The sequence below is a fragment of the Vicia villosa genome, linkage group LG1 (assembly GCF_029867415.1).
Source record: "Vicia villosa cultivar HV-30 ecotype Madison, WI linkage group LG1, Vvil1.0, whole genome shotgun sequence".
Classification (NCBI taxonomy): Eukaryota; Viridiplantae; Streptophyta; class Magnoliopsida; order Fabales; family Fabaceae; genus Vicia; species Vicia villosa.
The window spans coordinates 208,766,010-208,784,386 of NC_081180.1; the positions used below are offsets into that span (position 1 = coordinate 208,766,010).

The following is an 18,377-nucleotide window of genomic DNA, read 5'->3' on the forward strand; positions in this document are numbered from 1 at the left end:
GTTACAGGACTTGTCAAATCAATTATAGACGTGCTAAAGTTCTTCAGATTGTCAAATGCTTTTGAACACATCAAATTCCTCATCCTTTCTCTTGATTAGGTATATCCATATTTTTCTACTAAAATCATTAATAAAAGTGACAAAGTACCTATTACCACTATATGAGTTGACCTACATTGGACGAGACACATCGGAGTACACCACCTAAAGGTGATGCTTTGTCCAATGACATGCATCCTTGCTAAAACTACTTTTTTTCAACTTCCCTTGCATAGACTCTTCACACATCTCAGCTTGAATAATGTTTTTTGGCAACCCGATTACTATACCAATCCTTTGTAATGCGTCGAGGTCTCGAAAATTGAGATGTTCAAGACGGTAGTACCACAAACACTCTTCTCGACTTTCCGTTGTAGCAAGACACCCATGCTCCATTACTTTCATCTCTATCTTGAAAGTCCTATTGGCAGTTGTAGGAGCTTTAAGGACTAAAACTCCATTTTGGTTCAAAACGCACAAAATCTTAGTTTTCATGTGAATCATGTGATCCTTCTCAAGCACTTGGCCAATACTCAATAGAATACATTTAATTCCAAGAATTTACATCACATCTTTGTGGAGTAGTTTGCTAAAGTGGAGTCGTCCGCGAATTTCAACTTATTCTTTGTGGCTTGATTTATTTTGACAAACCAATCCTTTCTACCCTTCATATGTGTTGAACAACCAGAATCCAAGTACCACTTATCACTCCATTGGACTCCATCTCAAACTGTTACCATTACATTTTGCTCCGAACACGTTTCTGCAACATTTTTCAAACTGTTGCAGTTGTTGTCCAATAACTTGCAGCTGCTACTGTTGTTGTCCAACAACTCATGATTCCCATAATTCTACTTCGCGATCATCACCAGAATTGTGTTATAATCATCCGTCTTCTGTCGAGCAACCTTAGCCTCATCGCTTTGATTTTCCCTTGGTTTTGTATTACAATATTTTGCGAAATGACCACGTCTATGATAATTGTAACACTTCACATTACTCTTGTTAATTATCTTGGTGTTGTTTCCTTGACCACTACCTTAGGAGCTGCTCTCACCTATTTTTCCCATCGAAGCCTTCAAATTTTGTGAATCTTTTCCACTAAAATCCTGGAAATTTGACTTCTCTCTCGAAGCCCATTTTCCTTTTGATCTTTTACTCTTCTCGTTGAAGCGTGCTTGCAATGCAATCTGCGCTTTGGATTTATCGTTTCCTTATTCATACATTTGTTGTTCGTGAGGTCCTTCGATTATTTGATTGTCACTAATATGCTGTCGAAGCATAATGTTAAAGAATGCAAGATCTTCAACACAACATTCTTCTTTAATACAATTTCTCTGCACGACTTGATATGATTCACCAAACGCTTAATGCACGTTATGTATTCATTGATTGTCTCCTTCTCTTCCATTTGAACTAATTTGAACAGTCGCTTGTGAGTTTGAAACTTCACCACCTTTGCTTTATCAGCCCCTTCATAAGCTTTCTTCAAGATCTCCCAAGTTTGCTTTGTCGAATCGAGATCGCCAACTTTTTCAAAGTTAACACCATACACACAAGAATGAATAAAGAAGAATCTGTTGTAAGCTTTCTTCTTTTCTTCCTTGTGTGTAGCCTTCTAGGCATCTGTAGATTCTGCTCCAAGTGGAGTAACTCATTATTAACCACTTTAAGAACATCTTGATAGCCAAACAATACCTTGATTTGGTTGCACCATTTATCATAGTTATTCTAATCAATTGTTGGAAGATTAGTGGGAACTCGATCGTTGTAGACGGTAGTCATCTTTGCAGCGGATTATGGATTATGAACTTACCTCTTTATGCCAAAAGTTGGAACATACCCAATGTAGTTTGGTTAATCAATGGAGAAAAAGAGTAATTGGAGAAGATGAAAATGAGAGAATAATAGAGAGAGATAGAGTAAATTGAGATGAGAAAAAAAATTGGCATTAACCACACATATTATAGTTGAGGGATAATTATACAAGCTACCAAAAACAAATGAGATACACAACAACTCAAAAATAACCAAAAAAGCCCAAAACTCGGGTTCGTAACCGATTACATAAAATGTTGTAAACGGTTGCGCCTACACATAACATAATCCAGAAGCTGAAAACACCTGTTGTAACTGGTTACGCCATTTCCTGTAACCAGTTACGACCTCTAGACCAAATTTTTGCTTTCAGAAGTGCTTATTTGATAAGTTGTTCTCTCTAGTTTGCATCCAGTAGCTTATACAATGCATTTGAATTATTATGCACATCCTATAGATATAACATGGAAAATCTAAAACCCGAAAAAAATCACAACCGTTGTCAAATGATAACTAGAGAATACTGCTATAAGAATTATTACCACAAATAGACTATCCTCAACCATCTGAACGCCCCAATACATTCACACTCTCTAAAACAAATATTTAATTATGCGATATGAGACTTACTCTATATGTATATTTTCATCCAACCCAACCCTATTGTTTACACTATAAATATTGCATAAATACATAAATAATAGTCTTAGATATTGAAATGAAGGACTTTCATACGGTAGTTCAAGATCCTAGGTGTTGATAATGATCTCTAGCTGGAACTTTTTTTGTAGAGTGGGGTTGACTTTTATGGTTTTATCTCGTTTGTAGTTTTATTTGTTCAAGTTGTTGCCATTGTTTTTAATTTTGAGGTGGTTCGTTTAATACATTTTTTTTGTTTTGTACATTTTTTTTTTAAAGTTCATTTTTTTTCTATGCTAGGTACTTATTTAGTTTTGTAGGATTGATATGTCTATTTCGCTTTAATTATTACTTCTTTTCTAACAAAATAAAAGAAAATAAACTGAGTACAAATAAACTCAAATCTATTTAACAATAATTATTATATTTAGCAAAAACCAATTTTTACATTGATCAAACTAAACCACAAAGAGATCATGAAGCATTACAGCATCAATCCTAATTTATTCTACTCAATATATGATTGCTTATTGCTTACACTTAATAAAGTGAGCTTATATTTTGGTAATGCAAACAAATTGAGTTTATTTTAGGATACTGTTGTAACTTGTACTATTTTTAAAGCGGGAGTTGAGCGAGACGCTTAATATCCAATGGAGAAGCTATCTTTTGATTATTATTACTATCGTACGATTTTGTTGCAGTGATGTTGTTAACATGTTCTGTTGGATGAATACCATCATAAGAAATGTACTCTCTTCTATTTGGGCATGGTGTTGAGCCACGAACACAAAATCCATCAGATTTCATTGGACAACAAGATGTATTCAAATTGGTAAAACCTGAAATCCAAAAAAACATATGACATTAAGAAATGATAATTAAGAACGTGAACCATAAACAATATTATTTTAGAATAGAAGTTTAATTAAGCTGAATTATTTACCAAGAGAGCGGTCTATTTTGATAGCAGTAGTATTTATAAAAATAGCTTTGGAATCAGGATATTCGGTATTGAACTTCTCTACTTGAGATTCAAGCTTCTGACTAAATATTGCTTCAATATCATTTAGCTTTTCAACGCATGATGATCCATTCGTAGGATTACTAGCAAGGATCATTGGAGTGCAACCTATTTTTGCAAGCCCAACTGCCACAAATTTTCTTGATCCAAGATTATACAAAACCTACCAACCAAAAACAAAAATTTATATAGTTTCTAGAAAAATAAATTTTAACATCAAAATAAGTCGTTTTAGACATTTCACACAGATTAAGAAAAATAATAATTGTTGTATGAAAATGAGAAATTATGAAGGTTTTTACAAAATTATCCTTCACTAATGACATGTGAAAGATAAATTTATATAATTGAAAGGAGAGAGAATAATAAATATTTAAGGATATAATAGGAAAAATAGCATTAATTATTCATTGGAATTGTAAAGCGACTTATATTTAAATACAATTATTTTTTTCAAAACGACTTATAATAAAAAACGGAGGGAGTAGTATTTTAGATATATTTTATGTGTACCTTTTCATAAACAGAATATTGGTCAATAAGAACTTTGGCATACTCTTCGGGGTTGTACATGCGACTTGTATTATAGAGATCGGGTTGAAAATAATTTAATGCATAATCATTGGTGCCTATATAAATATAATACAGACACTTTTTTAGATATTGTTTGGCATTTTCTTTACTTCCAAGCTTTACAGCAATTTGAGTAACAATAGTTTTGTGATTTTCAATCTGCTGTCCAAAGTCAATATTAGTAACCTGCACATATTAAGTTAAACTAATTTTGTTAGATTTAATATTATTAATAATTCAAACTTTAAATAAATTAAAGCCTTTAATTAATTGAATGGAGATTAGAGAATAAATATGGATAAATAGATACAATACCGCTGTACGTTTTCCAGTTTCATTACGAATTCCAGCAGAAGCTGATGCATAATTAACACCTTTCATTATATCATAGCCAATAGTGTTAAAAAATGGTGGGATGAGTTTCTCCAATCCAAGTAGTTTACCTACAACATTTAACTATTAGCTTCTGTGATGAGTTAAAAATAATATATATTACTACTGACCAAAATCAAACAAATAAATTATTGAGACTGAAAAAAAAATCATTAGGGATGAATACAAATTTAATCTGTTTTAAATATAATAATGAATATATTTTTTATAACAATTCATATCTCTTAAGAAAAAGGTTTTAATGATGCAAATAATTATTACTAATTATGTCAACTCGTGTTTTTCCATTGGTAACTCTTCCAGTGGGGCCTTGGGGAAAGTCGATGCCATATGGATTGTAATCAGCTTTTGCTCTTGTTGGGATATAGTTGTTATTTCCACTATCAGACAGAGAGTCTCCAAATATAAAAAGACAAGGCACTTGAGATGATTCTCCATTGACACAATATTGCATGAAGCATGCAACCAAGAGACAAAGATGGTAAACAATCCAGAATTTAGTTTCAAATGCCATTTCACTAGGTATGCAAATAGTTATGATATAAGAAAACAAGAAGGAGGGTGTATATATAGGTTATTTGCTGCCAAAATTGTCAAAACATTTAACTAAAAAAGGATCGATGAAGTATATGACAAGTTAAGTAATTTAAAATGTCCAACAAAATATCATTGAAGGACCACAATTAATTTTAATTTTGAAACTGATGATAAATTTGATTAGTTATATAATTTTGATGGAACTAAAATTTTAGCTGGTAGTTCCCTTCGGACAATGGAAACTTGTGTTGAGGATGAATTTAATGAAAGGAAAGTTAGTTGAGATGAAGATTTTATCAAAGGATTTCTCCTACATTGAGAAGCCATGGTTGTTGAATTAATGTTCTTCTCCTATAATTATTTTGATCAGGCACGGGTATCACTAAATTATTTTTAAATAGTTGATAATAAAGAGCACCCCCTAACTTTATAATTAGGTTTAGCAAGAATGATTTAAGTTAAATTTTAATATGAAATCAGAGCATATCGATCAAATCATAGACGTCTACTCTTAATAACCATGCACTAAGTCTAAAAGAATGATGAGCGTGAATGAGTCTATTGAAAAGATTTAAAGTCTCACATTAGTTGGAGATAGAGTCTTAAAAGAGTTTATGTAGAAAGACACCCCTCACATACTAGTCGATTTTATAAAGATCTAGTCGGTTTTATAAGGATGAGTAATATCAAACTCTAAATTAACACACATTTGCATTAGACACATGTGTGACTTCCTAGCACCAAATCAAACACAATAGATCTTTCATATAGAGTCCAAATAATCACACGCAACGTATTTTTTAGATCGGTATTCCTTTCCAAAAGGTATGGCGGCATAAATTCTTGCTTGCTAATTTAATGGCGTATTTTTAAGATTAACCAATAAAAAGGTAACATAAATAATTACTTGATTTCCAGTGCAAAAATGTCAAAACAAAAATTATAAGAGGACCACAAGTTATTTAATCTTTACAAGTATAATCATGGGATGTTGAAAGAATAGTTGTGGTTGCTACCAGCAATAAATAAACAAATAACGTGGAACTAAGGTGTTCACAAAATAAATTCAAAATAGAGTTAAAGTTATATGTGGTTTAATATGATTAGGATGACTGATTTAAATAAACATACTCCAATCCAATATTGTATGGCATAATTTGAATTTATAATTCTATATAAAATTAAAATTGAATGAAATATTATTATTATTATTATTATTATTATTATTATTATTATTATTATTATTATTACTGCTGCTATTATTATTATTATTATTATTATTATTATTATTATTATTATTATTATTATTATTATTATTATTATCATTATTATTAATAAGACACAATACATTTGGCTTTCTTTCTAAGCCAAATAAAGTCCAAAAGTACAAAAGTCCAAAAAATCTATTTTGGATCCAGTTTTTTTATTTATTCTTGTTTTTGGTCTAATCTATTCTATTTTGACCATAATTTTACTTTTACTAAATTTCATTTGCTGAAGAAAAAAAAAATCTCATAAAATGACCCTTAATATTTTAAGGTTGGGAATTAAATTCTTAACAATATTATTTCAAATAAATTTAGAAATAAATTTTTTAATTTCTCTCTTTGATAATTATACATTAATTAGTATCATATTAATTTATTCTTTTAATCAATATGCATTTAAACTCATTTATTTTCTTTATTTAAATGAAAAGTATAACATAATTTATCTTTTAAAATGCTGGCATTTTCTTAAATACAATTTCTTTCATATTTTATATTTTTATGATAAATAAAAACTTAATTATAATGTATTAAATATAATAAAAGTAAGTTTTGATAAAAAAACATTTTCATAATTCCTTCATGATAAATGTAACACATAATAAATGATTACGCAACGATTTCTATCTTATATTACTATTTTTCTTTTAATGTATAAAATATTTCTTTTATACTAAACGTTCAATTTTTTTTCCAATAATTTTTTTTATAATAATAATAATTTATTAATTTCGTAAATATGCATTTAAACTAATTTATTTAATACATAATTCATGATAAACATCTATTCAAAACTTCTCAAAGTTATAAAAATTCAAAATGCATGATTTATCTATTTTAAAAGTTCAAAATTTAATCTATAAATTATAAATAAAATATTTAAAATATTCAAAATTTAATCTATAAATTATAAATATAATATTTAAAATCTTGTACAAACTTAAATATAAATCATTGCCGCGCAACGCACATGTCATTGACTAGTTAATTATTCAATTTATTCAATTTTTCTTGTTTATATAATATAATCAATGCTCTTAATTTTTTTTACAAACCATGCTCATAATTAAAAGTTAGTATTAAAATTCATCATAAATAAAAATTATTACGGAAAAATTTAGGCACGTTATAACTTTTTTTTTAATAAGATATCATATATATATATATATATATATATATATATATATATATATATATATATATATATATATATATATATATATATATATATATATATATATATATATATATAAGGTGAGGATTATAGCCAAAAGGAAATTGTTGCGGTTATTTGGCTAGCCACGGTGTGGTGTGTTTGGATGAGGCGTAATGCGATCATTTTTAAGAATGAGTTATTTAGTTTTATTGAATGTATGACGAAGATCATTCTCAAGTCTTGGAAGTGGTTATATCCTAGTCATAAAATTGTGAGTAATTGCAACTTTCATGTGTAGAATATTCTACCTCTCACTTGTTTTGAATAGTAGAAGTATTTCGTTTTGTATTCGGGTGGAGTATTCCTTTTACTCTTTTTTTAATCCCATTGCCTATTAAAAAAATACCATTATTATTATTATTATTATTATTATTATTATTATTATTATTGTTCCTATTATATTATTATTATTATTATTATTAAGACATTATTATTATTATTAAGACAAAATACATTTTACTTAAGAAAAAGATAGGTTATTATAATATTTTTTTATAAGCAAAAAATGTTAATGGAGTGCAAGCGGTACTCTAGCTCAAACAATTATAAGTTTAAAAAGTTATGGAGGCTTTTTCGAAAATCATAATAACAGACACACTCCTTTTGCTTAACTCCCATGACAAGCCATTGCCACGAAATCAATTTAATGTTTGACACAACATCATCTAAAGAGCTAATAATATTGTTAAACATGACATTATTTCTCATCCGCAACATACACCACACAGTCGCCAGCCAAATCATCCTTTTTTTTCATCCTCCTCCATTTCCATCCACAAGAAGATCTTCCCCCAAACCTTCACAATAAACATGCAATGGAAAAACAAGTGAGTCAATGTTTAATCAACATCAACATCATAAATGAAATCCGACCAAATCCACACCCTATTACGCCAAGTTCCGCAATTAGGGATAAAAACATTCTTAAAATTGACCACATGGTATAACGCAGAAAAATTTAGCCTCAAAGGCCTAGTCCTGAGCCACTTGTAATTCTAAAAAAAAGTATTGTTTCTGGGCACCAATTTTGCTAGAAGTATTGGAAGCAAGCCAATCCTCATCTATTTGATTAATTCTGCTAATAGATTGGATATTAGTCCTGAGCCACTTGTTTCTAATGATTTCAATTACGATAACACAACACGAACAATTATGATATTAAATAATCGGTGCATTTTGAGAGAGCGAGAGAAAACCTTAAAAAGAAAGAGTCGAGTCATGTGGCGGCGATGAGAGTTGACGGTGGCGGCGATGAAAGTTGACGGTGGCGGCAATTGAATCCAAAGTGGTTGCAGTGAGAATAGAAGAATGAATGAGTTGACGGGGATTATACGATTTCAGATTTACATGTACTTAGCTAGCAGCATATAAATTCTTACAAATTGTATAAGGAAAATGAGAAATTCAATTTGAAAAAAAAAACATATGTTTTGTGATTAAAATTAAGTTTTAATTTTTTAATTAGTAATTAGTAAAGTTAAGTTTTGACATTGAAAAAAAAAATTAAGTTTTATGTTTTTTTAAGTGAAAATAATAATTTTATAATTTATATTAAAATATTATTTGTTCATAATATAAATTTATTTAAAAAATTTAATAGAATAAAATATAACTGTAGGTAAAAGTAATATGACTGTAGGTAAAAAAATTATATAAAATTATTCAAAAAATTAAAAGAATAAGATATAGCCGTAGGTAAAAGTATATGGGTGTAGGTAAAAGTTATATTTAGTGACAAAATTTAATCCATCACTAAATAAGAGTGTCACAATAGGTCTTTTTCTTGTAGTGCAACTTAGTAACTAATGGCTCAATTGTAAAGATATTATTGCAATTACTCAAATTTACATGAAGGAAACTCATGTGTAAATTTTGTTGCTTCTTTATGCCGCACCCTCAGTTCTATAATATTTTATGACTTCTTTCCTTTAGCAATTATAAGTGATTTTGTAAAAGATAACTTGTATTACCTTTTTTTTTTAAATTTGTTTTTTCTTGAGAGGTGTTTGGTCTAATCTTCCTCTATATTTTTGTCATCCTTCTTAATTTTCAATATATGTCTCCTTATTCAAAAAAATATATATTATGTAAAAAAACAAATAATCAAAATACACAATATTTATATTTAATTATTTAAATGTAGACACGAAATCTATGTTGGGACGGATCTAAGTAGAGCTAATTGGGGTCAAGTGACCCCACTTGTTTTTTTTTTTATTAAAACTAATAATAATCATAAAATATAATAAAGCAAAAGGAGTTTTATGGCAAGTTTGCCATTTGTCAAAAAAATAGAGCTCTTACTATTTTAAAAAATACTATTAATGGAAATATTACTATAATTATCATTATGTTTTTTTAATATTTAATTCATTATCTCATTAATTTTTGGCTATTATTATTTATTGAAGACTTTGTTCACCTTTTCCTTCGACCAATCAGCAACAACCTGTAAATTTTCAAATTTTCTCTCTTTTTCCAACACAAACCCGTTAGCATTTCTTTGTATTTCCAACGCAATAATTAAAACAAATATAGCTAAAGCAATAAAACAAGTTACAAAAAACCACATATGCAGTCTATCTCCATCCTACTCTCTCTTTATTTCTCATTTAAACTACATCCTCTCTTTCTCATCACACAACAAAAAGGAAAATTTAAACAAAATCTCACACAATTTCAACAGCCAACAAGAATTAAACGAATTGCAAAGATTACCTCACAGATGCGGTTGTTGGTGCTCGGATGCGGAAGAGGCAGCAACGTCGGAGTGGATGGGTGTTAAAAGTGGAGTTGCTTTCATCGGAGGGCCGGTCTATGGCGAAACACGGAGAGATGGGTGTGTGGATGTGTTGAGCGTAGGCGGTGAAAACGGTGTGTTGTTGGGCGTCCGTCGCCGGCGCGGCGCTGAAGGTGGCGTTGGTTGTTAGCATCGCCGATCTGCCGTCGTCTAAGGCTTATGGTGAGCACGATGGGTGCTTCGAGAGAGAGTCCGATGTTGATTTGATTGTGGTTGCGCGATGGTGCACGAATTTTGTGTCGAGATGAATAGTGGTGATGATGTCATTTTCACTATGGTCTTGGTTGTTGTCCGACAGTGAAGCGTTAAAAACCACGGTGAGTTGTACAGTGGTTTGGTGTGACTTATCTTCTTCCTTTTTTATCAAAGTCTTTTATTATTATTTTTTCCTTTTCTCGATGGTATTAGAATGCACACTCAAGATAAAATAACTTCAACTGTTTTATAGCATCTTCTCACTTTTAAACATGTATTTCTTTCTTTTGTTTCCTTTGAATAGAGCTTATGTTATGCAGCTTGTGTTGTGAGTGATACCAGCTTTGTTACGGAAGAGACAAAAAGCATAACTGTGGATTCAACAAAGAACCCAATGAGCTTGGTAACAAGTAAGGACTAATATGTGAAATGATTTTGTTTCTTTTTGCATCTTGATCTAAGTTTTCTCAAGATAAAAACAACATTTTTTTATAATTAAATCTATTAATTTTTCTAGGGATGGGTATTTGTTTGTTTGTTTTTTCACTTGATTTTTTGAAATTGTAATGGCTGAGATATGTTCATCTTTGAAGGTTTGGACTATTGACTTCAACTCTGAAGGAGAAAAAGGTTGCTTAAAACTTTTCGGCATGAATCTCATCCTTTTATTTGTTTAGTTTCATTCAAGAATGTAGTAGAATATAAGAAATTATTTACTGCAAATCCGGTTAAGATATTCGCAGTTGTGTGCAGAGGGTAAGCTCTTTACACAAAAGAACTATACTATGTGATAAACATGTCAGCTGAAAAGAGAATTTCTAACTACTTTATTTTACTTATTCATTTTAAATGTTATTTCAGGTTGGAAGATGGTGCATCAACAAATTAAGAATAACAAAGGTTCCATAGAAAGAGTATACATGAAGGATTAGTCTTTAGTCCTTATTTTAAATTAGTGATTGGAATATGTATTTACTGTTTTTATGTCATTATGGTGTTCCTCATATCTGCATTTGAGAATTTTAATGTAAATGATATTGAAATATCATACTCATTTAAGTAAGATAAATAAATCAAATTTTGATGTTCATATCATTTCATATCTTATATTGCTATAATTTTTTTATTATTGTGTGGAGCTTAGTTTTATTATTTGTGAAAATAATCTAAAGATATTATCCATTATTCATCAAATCATTAAATCAACTATGCAACCAATAAAGTTCTCCCTGTAAAATATTGATTATACTTATTACAAGAATCTCGGGCAGATATTTATATCATTTACGAGCCACAATCTACGGTGTTTATTAATTGTATATGTTTAAATTTATGCAGGAAAGCAACAAGCCAATGGATAAGATAGGATTAATAAAAAACTTTTAGAGAAATCAACATTCAAAAGATTTCATTTTCTTTGTTGAATCATTCATTATAGGTGAATTTTGAGTGAAGGAAAATATATATGTTATTAAGCATACATAAACACATCGTAGCAGTATAAGATAACAACAATCAGTCTATATATAAATTTGTTGCACATGTTCATAGGTACTATTTATATATAAAGATGAAAAATACAATTTTTGGAGCAACCTATTAGTATGCTAATGGATCAAAGGTACTATTTAAAATTTTGCCAAAATGTTAGTATTTCTTTGCAACCTATTAGTATGTTAATGGATGATTTGTTTACAGCCTTTCTATAATTAATATAATAAATTTTTAATAAAAATACTATATTCTATTTAAATCTCAATTATATTATAATTATTAATGAATTATTAATAATAAATAAATAAATGTTTAATTATATAATTAAAAGAAAATATAATCTTTCCAAAAATAATTGAAAGATACAATCTTTAGCTTATTATAATAAATTTATATTTTTATGCAAAGATCAAAAGAAATTAGTGTCATTTTCTAAACTATAATATATAGATAGATGTTTAGTTATTGTTATTATATCAGTTAAGGCAACTCAAAATACTCAAGTATTTTTATAAAAAAAAATTGGTACACCTTTTTATAATGATTCAATCAGTAATACAATCAATTTTTTTTATACGAAGATTATATAATCATTGCTTATTAAATAACTACATTATTTATCTTATATATAATACTAATAAATTTCCACTTATTTTTATGTTAACATAACTTCATCTGTAAATTGTAAATAATTATAACGTATTTTTTTAGAATAAGAAATTTTATCCCGTGCCTCGCACGGGTATACACACTAGTTATTATTGATATATTGACCCCACATAAAATATCTTAATGCCTCCACACCACTCATTTACTTAAAATTTTATCCTCTAGAAAACATAAATCTGACATTTAATTTTACTTTATTGTTTTTATTTTTAAAAGTAAATGCAAATTAAAAAGGCATAGGAAGTTGTGTAGTTTTTTTTTTAACTAAATATGCATAATACAGTAGCAACATATTTCTTTCATTATACTCTCTTTTTTGTCTTCTTCTTTCTTCTACACACTACTTTATTTTTTTCTTCATAAATCTCCTACTTTAAATATTTCTTCTACACACTACTTTGTTAAAGTTACAAAGGAAAGATTGCAAAAAATGAGAGAATATGGCTGGTCTAATTTACTTGATGAAGTGACATTGTTTTGTGAGAAGCATAATATGGATGATGCCTTCATGTTACATGGAAAACCAATGCGTAATGTTGAAATAGTTTCAAACTTACATCACTTTCAAGTCGAGGTATTTTATCAAGTGATTGATAGACAACTTCACGAGTTGAATAATAGACTTACAGAGGTAATAGTGAATTGCTTATTTGTGTAGCAATTTTAAGTCCACGGGATTCATTTTGTGCATTTAATAAGGAAAAATTAATTAAGTTGGCTTGATTTTATCCACCTGAATTTTCTCCAATAGAGCTCATGAGACTCGACAATCAACTTGAAAATTATATCATGGATGTTTGTTCTTGTGGGAAATTTTCTAATTTACAGGGAATTAGTAATCTTTCAAGAATGATGGTGGATACTGAAAAACACATTGCTTATCTAATGGTGTATTTACTTCTGAAGTTGGCGTTACTTTTGCATGTGGCTACAAAAACAGTTGGAAGAAGTTTCTCAGCTATGAATTTTGTGAAGAATAACTGCGCAATCGGATGGAGGATGAATTTTTGAATGATTGTTTGGTAACATACATAGAAAGTGATATATTTGATAGTGTTGAAAATGAAAAAAATTTACAACACTTTCAAAATATGAAGACACGTAAAGAGCAATTATAATTCTTGAATATTAAGTTGTCGTCAATTTTTTTATATACATAAGTATTTTGTTTTGTAATATTTAACTTTTTAGATATTATTATCATTTTACACATAAGTATTTATATGTTTTATTATGAATATTTATATTTTGATTCTAATTTTTATATAAAAAAAATTGACCTTCACCCCATTTATTAAGACTTCTGAATCTGTCCCTGAATCCATGTTCCGTTCACTAACTCTTCAAGGAATGGTTTATCCACCTTCTCGTGCGGATGTGGTATAGTGGGCAATGGAAATGACTCAAATAAGTAGGGTGTGCTACTATGTCAAAAATTACTGCATTGCAAGCTCGGATTTCAAATGTAGTATAGCTAGTGGAGAACAAGTTTTTAAAGCATTACTATTATTTTGTGGGTGACATCTTCATTACATAACTAAGTTGTGTTAATTAGATTGGTTCATCTAACTAAGTTGTCATAATTAGATTGTTTTGGAGGAGATATCTTATTTTCTGTTTCATTAAAAAGATAAAAATAATTAATTGCGTTAGTATAAATTATAAGAGTTAAATATGCTATAAGGGACGTATCAAATGAGAACTTTGATTATTATGAGAACATAGAACTTTTAATAATAATCATACGATTTAAATTCAATGTCTCATATTTCACTCAAATTTTAAGATACAATAACTAATAGATAGATTCTAACTTAAATACATATCACATAAATGCATATCTGACCAATGATTTTAAATCGTATGATTGTTATTAAAAATTCGCAATTCTCATAATAACCATATATATATATATATATATATATATATATATATATATATATATATATATATATATATATATATATATATATATATTACAAAATAAACTACACTATCAAATTTCTTTCCTCGCAATTTTAAACAAATTTATTGATTTTTTTATTTTACTTAAAAAAATTAATATTTTATTCAATTAAACTACACTATAAAATTTATAAGTTTTTAAATATATTGGAAAATTGTATTTAAAATATTAGAAAATAAAATTAAATTAACGAGTAATGTGAACATAATAATTATGTTGTAAATCCAAAAGTATATACATAAAGTGATCATTTTATGAAAATTCGTTTTAAATTAAAATCAAATTTTTGATATATTATTTTGAAAATAATAAGAAATTATTTTTTATTAAGAATCATGAAAAATATTTGAGAATTATGATTTATTTTTAAAGAAATATTAAAAAGAATCACGTGTTTATTTTTTACCAAAAGTGGAGGAATCTATTTTTAATAATAATCACGTGAGTCCAAAAGTCATTTAATAACCGTTAGATTAAAATAAAATCAAAGGTCATAAAGGAGTGTAACTATTAGTGTAACTTAAGGATGTAATTTGATCCCTTCTCTTTTATATATATATATATATATATATATATATATATATATATATATATATATATATATATATATATATATATATATATATATATATATATATATATATATATATATATATATATATATATATATATATATATATATAACTAAAAAAATTTGATAAAGAATCGTCTCTATAAAGTTAAGAATTTTAATGTCTGGTCTATCCTACTATTAAGATACTTTTTGTTCAGCAAACGAATGGGCATTAAGCCATAATTAAGCTTAATTATATTATATTAAATTATTTTTTTTCACATCAAATTATTTTTGCCACATCACTAATAATTTTACGTGCTATTTTCTAAAATTCATATTCATTTTTTAAAAGTTAAAATCACATATAGTCTCTACTTGAGGTCACGAGTTCAAATTCTGAAAGATGCAAAAAAAAAAAAAAGGTATATTAATCTAATAACTACTTAATTATTTTAGTAAAACTTATAAAATAATATTAATATTTTTCTTGCAATAATTTTTTAAGTCAATTGTTAGTTTTAACATTTGATTTTAAATATCGATGTGAAATAGATGATAGAGAAAATGTTCTAGAATAAATATTGATCACAAAGTGGAAGAGGAGTAAAAAAAAGGGTATAATCAATCTGAATGTAAATAATGCATGTTAGCTCAATTATAGGTGATTTCAAAAGAGTTAGATGGTGCCATTATTTTTCCAATCCAATGTTAGTTAGGTTCAAACAGTACGGTGTGATTTGAGTCAGAGGGAGTGAGTGCTAAAGCTCATTATGAAAAATTTAATAAGAATAAGTGTATGACAATAATATTGCTATAGCATAAGAAATCTTAATCAAAAATCATAAACTGGAGTATGACAATAATATTGCTTTAGCATAAGAGTGCAGTGCTATAATCCAATGTAAGATGCGACATAAATTCACTAATTCAGGTAGATGTACTATTCCTTGTTTTATTGGTCCTCTGAAGGTTGGTCATTCATGGTGTAACTTAGGGGTGACTATCAATTTGATTCCTCTATTGATGATGAAGAAACTGAACTGCAGAGAACCAAAGCCAACTCCGATGACTCATATTTTAGTTGATTGATCTATTACTTATCCATGTGGATTTTTCGAAGATGTGCTTGTGAAAGTATAGGATTTATTGTTCCTATATGAATTTGTGATCCAAGATATAGTAGAAGATTTTGAAACACTGTTGTTGTTTGGAAGACCATTATTAGCAACAGGTAGAGATTTTATTAATATTAAGATGAGAGAACTGATTTTGAGATTCAATAAAAGAAAACTTGGTGTTTAATGTATTCTTGGGAGAGAATCAATTGCAACCAGCCATTATCAATAGTTCACTATCCCTATTAGATGAAGAAAAACACTTTAGAGTATTACGAGGTAATAAAGAAGCACTTGGTTGGAGTGTCACTGATTTGAAAGGAATAAGTCAAACCTATTTCATGAACATGATCAAATTTAAGGAAGAATTCAAACATGTAGTTCAACCACAATAAAGACTAAATCCTACCATGAAGGAATTAGTTAAAAAAGGAAGTGCTCATGTTACCCGAAGCAACTATGATCTATCAGAATTCTTATAGTTCTTGAAAAAGTATGGTTCATGTAGTTCCATAGAAAGAAGGTATAATCATCGTCTATAATGAAAATAATGACTTAATTCCAAATCGCAAGTTACGAGATGGAGCATGTGAATTGACTATCGTAGGTTAAATCAAGCTACCAGAAAATATCATTTTTCGTTACCTTTCATGGATTAGATCTTGGACAGGTTTGTTGGTAAAGTTTATTATTATTTCCTATATGGCTATTCAGGATATACTCAAATCTATGTAGATTCCTCCAATGAGGAGAAGAATTTTTAACTTGTCCATTTGGAGTTTTTTTTATTAGAGGATGCCCTTACGTCTATGTAATGCTCCAGCTACTTTTTTATATGATTGAAAACTTTATTGAGGTATTTATGGATGACTTTTTGATATATGTTAATAACTTTGATAGTTATCTTTATCACGGTTGTTGTGAATTCAATGCCAAGAACAAAGTATGATACAAGGGAAGAATAAAGGACAAGGAAGAAGAGGAACACAAGATTGATTATAACTGCTATTCTTTTACTTTCTCTTAAAACAAGATTACAAGTTTACAAGAATAACAAATAACCTCTCTCACCCCAAATTAGGATTTGCAGCTTAGCAATGATGAGAGATTAGTATGCTATTTATAATAAAACCAAACATACTAACTAACGGGCTTTTCCACAAGGCCCATTACACAAGCCAACTTAATAAACAAGCTAACTTAATAAATTAGGGTTTAAACACTAAAACCTAATTTAACATGCTAACGACCCTAGCATCTTCGACACAAGCATGTGAACAACCTTCGACTTCATGCTTAATCCTGTCGAACCAAGAAGCTACCCTTCGACCATACTAAAGTTCGATCCAATATCTCACAAATCTCCACCTTGGATCTAACTCTACAACATCAAGGGAACAAACTAGCTTTCTTCATGCAGCTTTATCAACTGCATACAGTGGAAAAACTTGCAGCTCGGCAATGTCTTGGTGATCATATCAGTAGCATTGTCTTCAGTCGAAACCTTCAGCACGTGGACTTCTCCACACTCGATTACTCCTCTGACGAAATGCAGCCTCACATCAATGTGCTTAGTTCGCTCATGATAGGCTGAATTCTTCGACAGGTGTATTGCACTTTGACTATCACATTTAACAGTGATACCTCGACCTTGAAGTTTCAGCTCCTTCGCAAAACCTTCAAGCCACAATGCTTCTTTGACAGCTTCAGTTAGAGCAATATACTCCGCTTCAGTGGTTGATAGAGCAACAACCTTCTGAAGTGATGCTTTCCAACTAATTGCAGTGCCAAACATAGTGAAAACATATCCAGAAATAGATTTTCTGGAATCCATACAACCTGCATAATCAGAGTCGACATGTCCTTCTATTACTGCTTTACTATCTTCACCCAAGGCTCCACCATAAGTTAGGACTCTATTCAGAGACCCATTTATGTACCTTAAAATTCACTTCAATGCTTGCCAGTGAGCCTTTCCAGGGTTCGCCATGTACCTGCTTACAAGACTTACTGCATATGCTATGTCGGGTCTAGTACAGACCATAGCATACATCAAAGAACCAACTATATTAGCA

The 18,377-nt window shown here is 28.9% G+C and overlaps 1 protein-coding gene across 1 annotated transcript; it reads right to left on the reverse strand.

Annotated features, from left to right (window-relative positions):
* Positions 1-2,903: 2,903 nt before the first annotated feature.
* Positions 2,904-5,004, reverse strand: LOC131622201 (GDSL esterase/lipase At1g29660-like). The gene is made up of 5 exons (XM_058893231.1): positions 4,748-5,004; positions 4,409-4,536; positions 4,034-4,279; positions 3,443-3,683; positions 2,904-3,338 (listed from the first exon to the last, which is right to left on the reverse strand). Exons 1-5 carry the CDS (start codon positions 4,998-5,000, stop codon positions 3,115-3,117), a joined length of 1,092 nt encoding a protein of 363 aa, XP_058749214.1. The 5' UTR covers positions 5,001-5,004; the 3' UTR covers positions 2,904-3,114.
* Between the last annotated feature and the right edge of the window lie 13,373 nt (positions 5,005-18,377).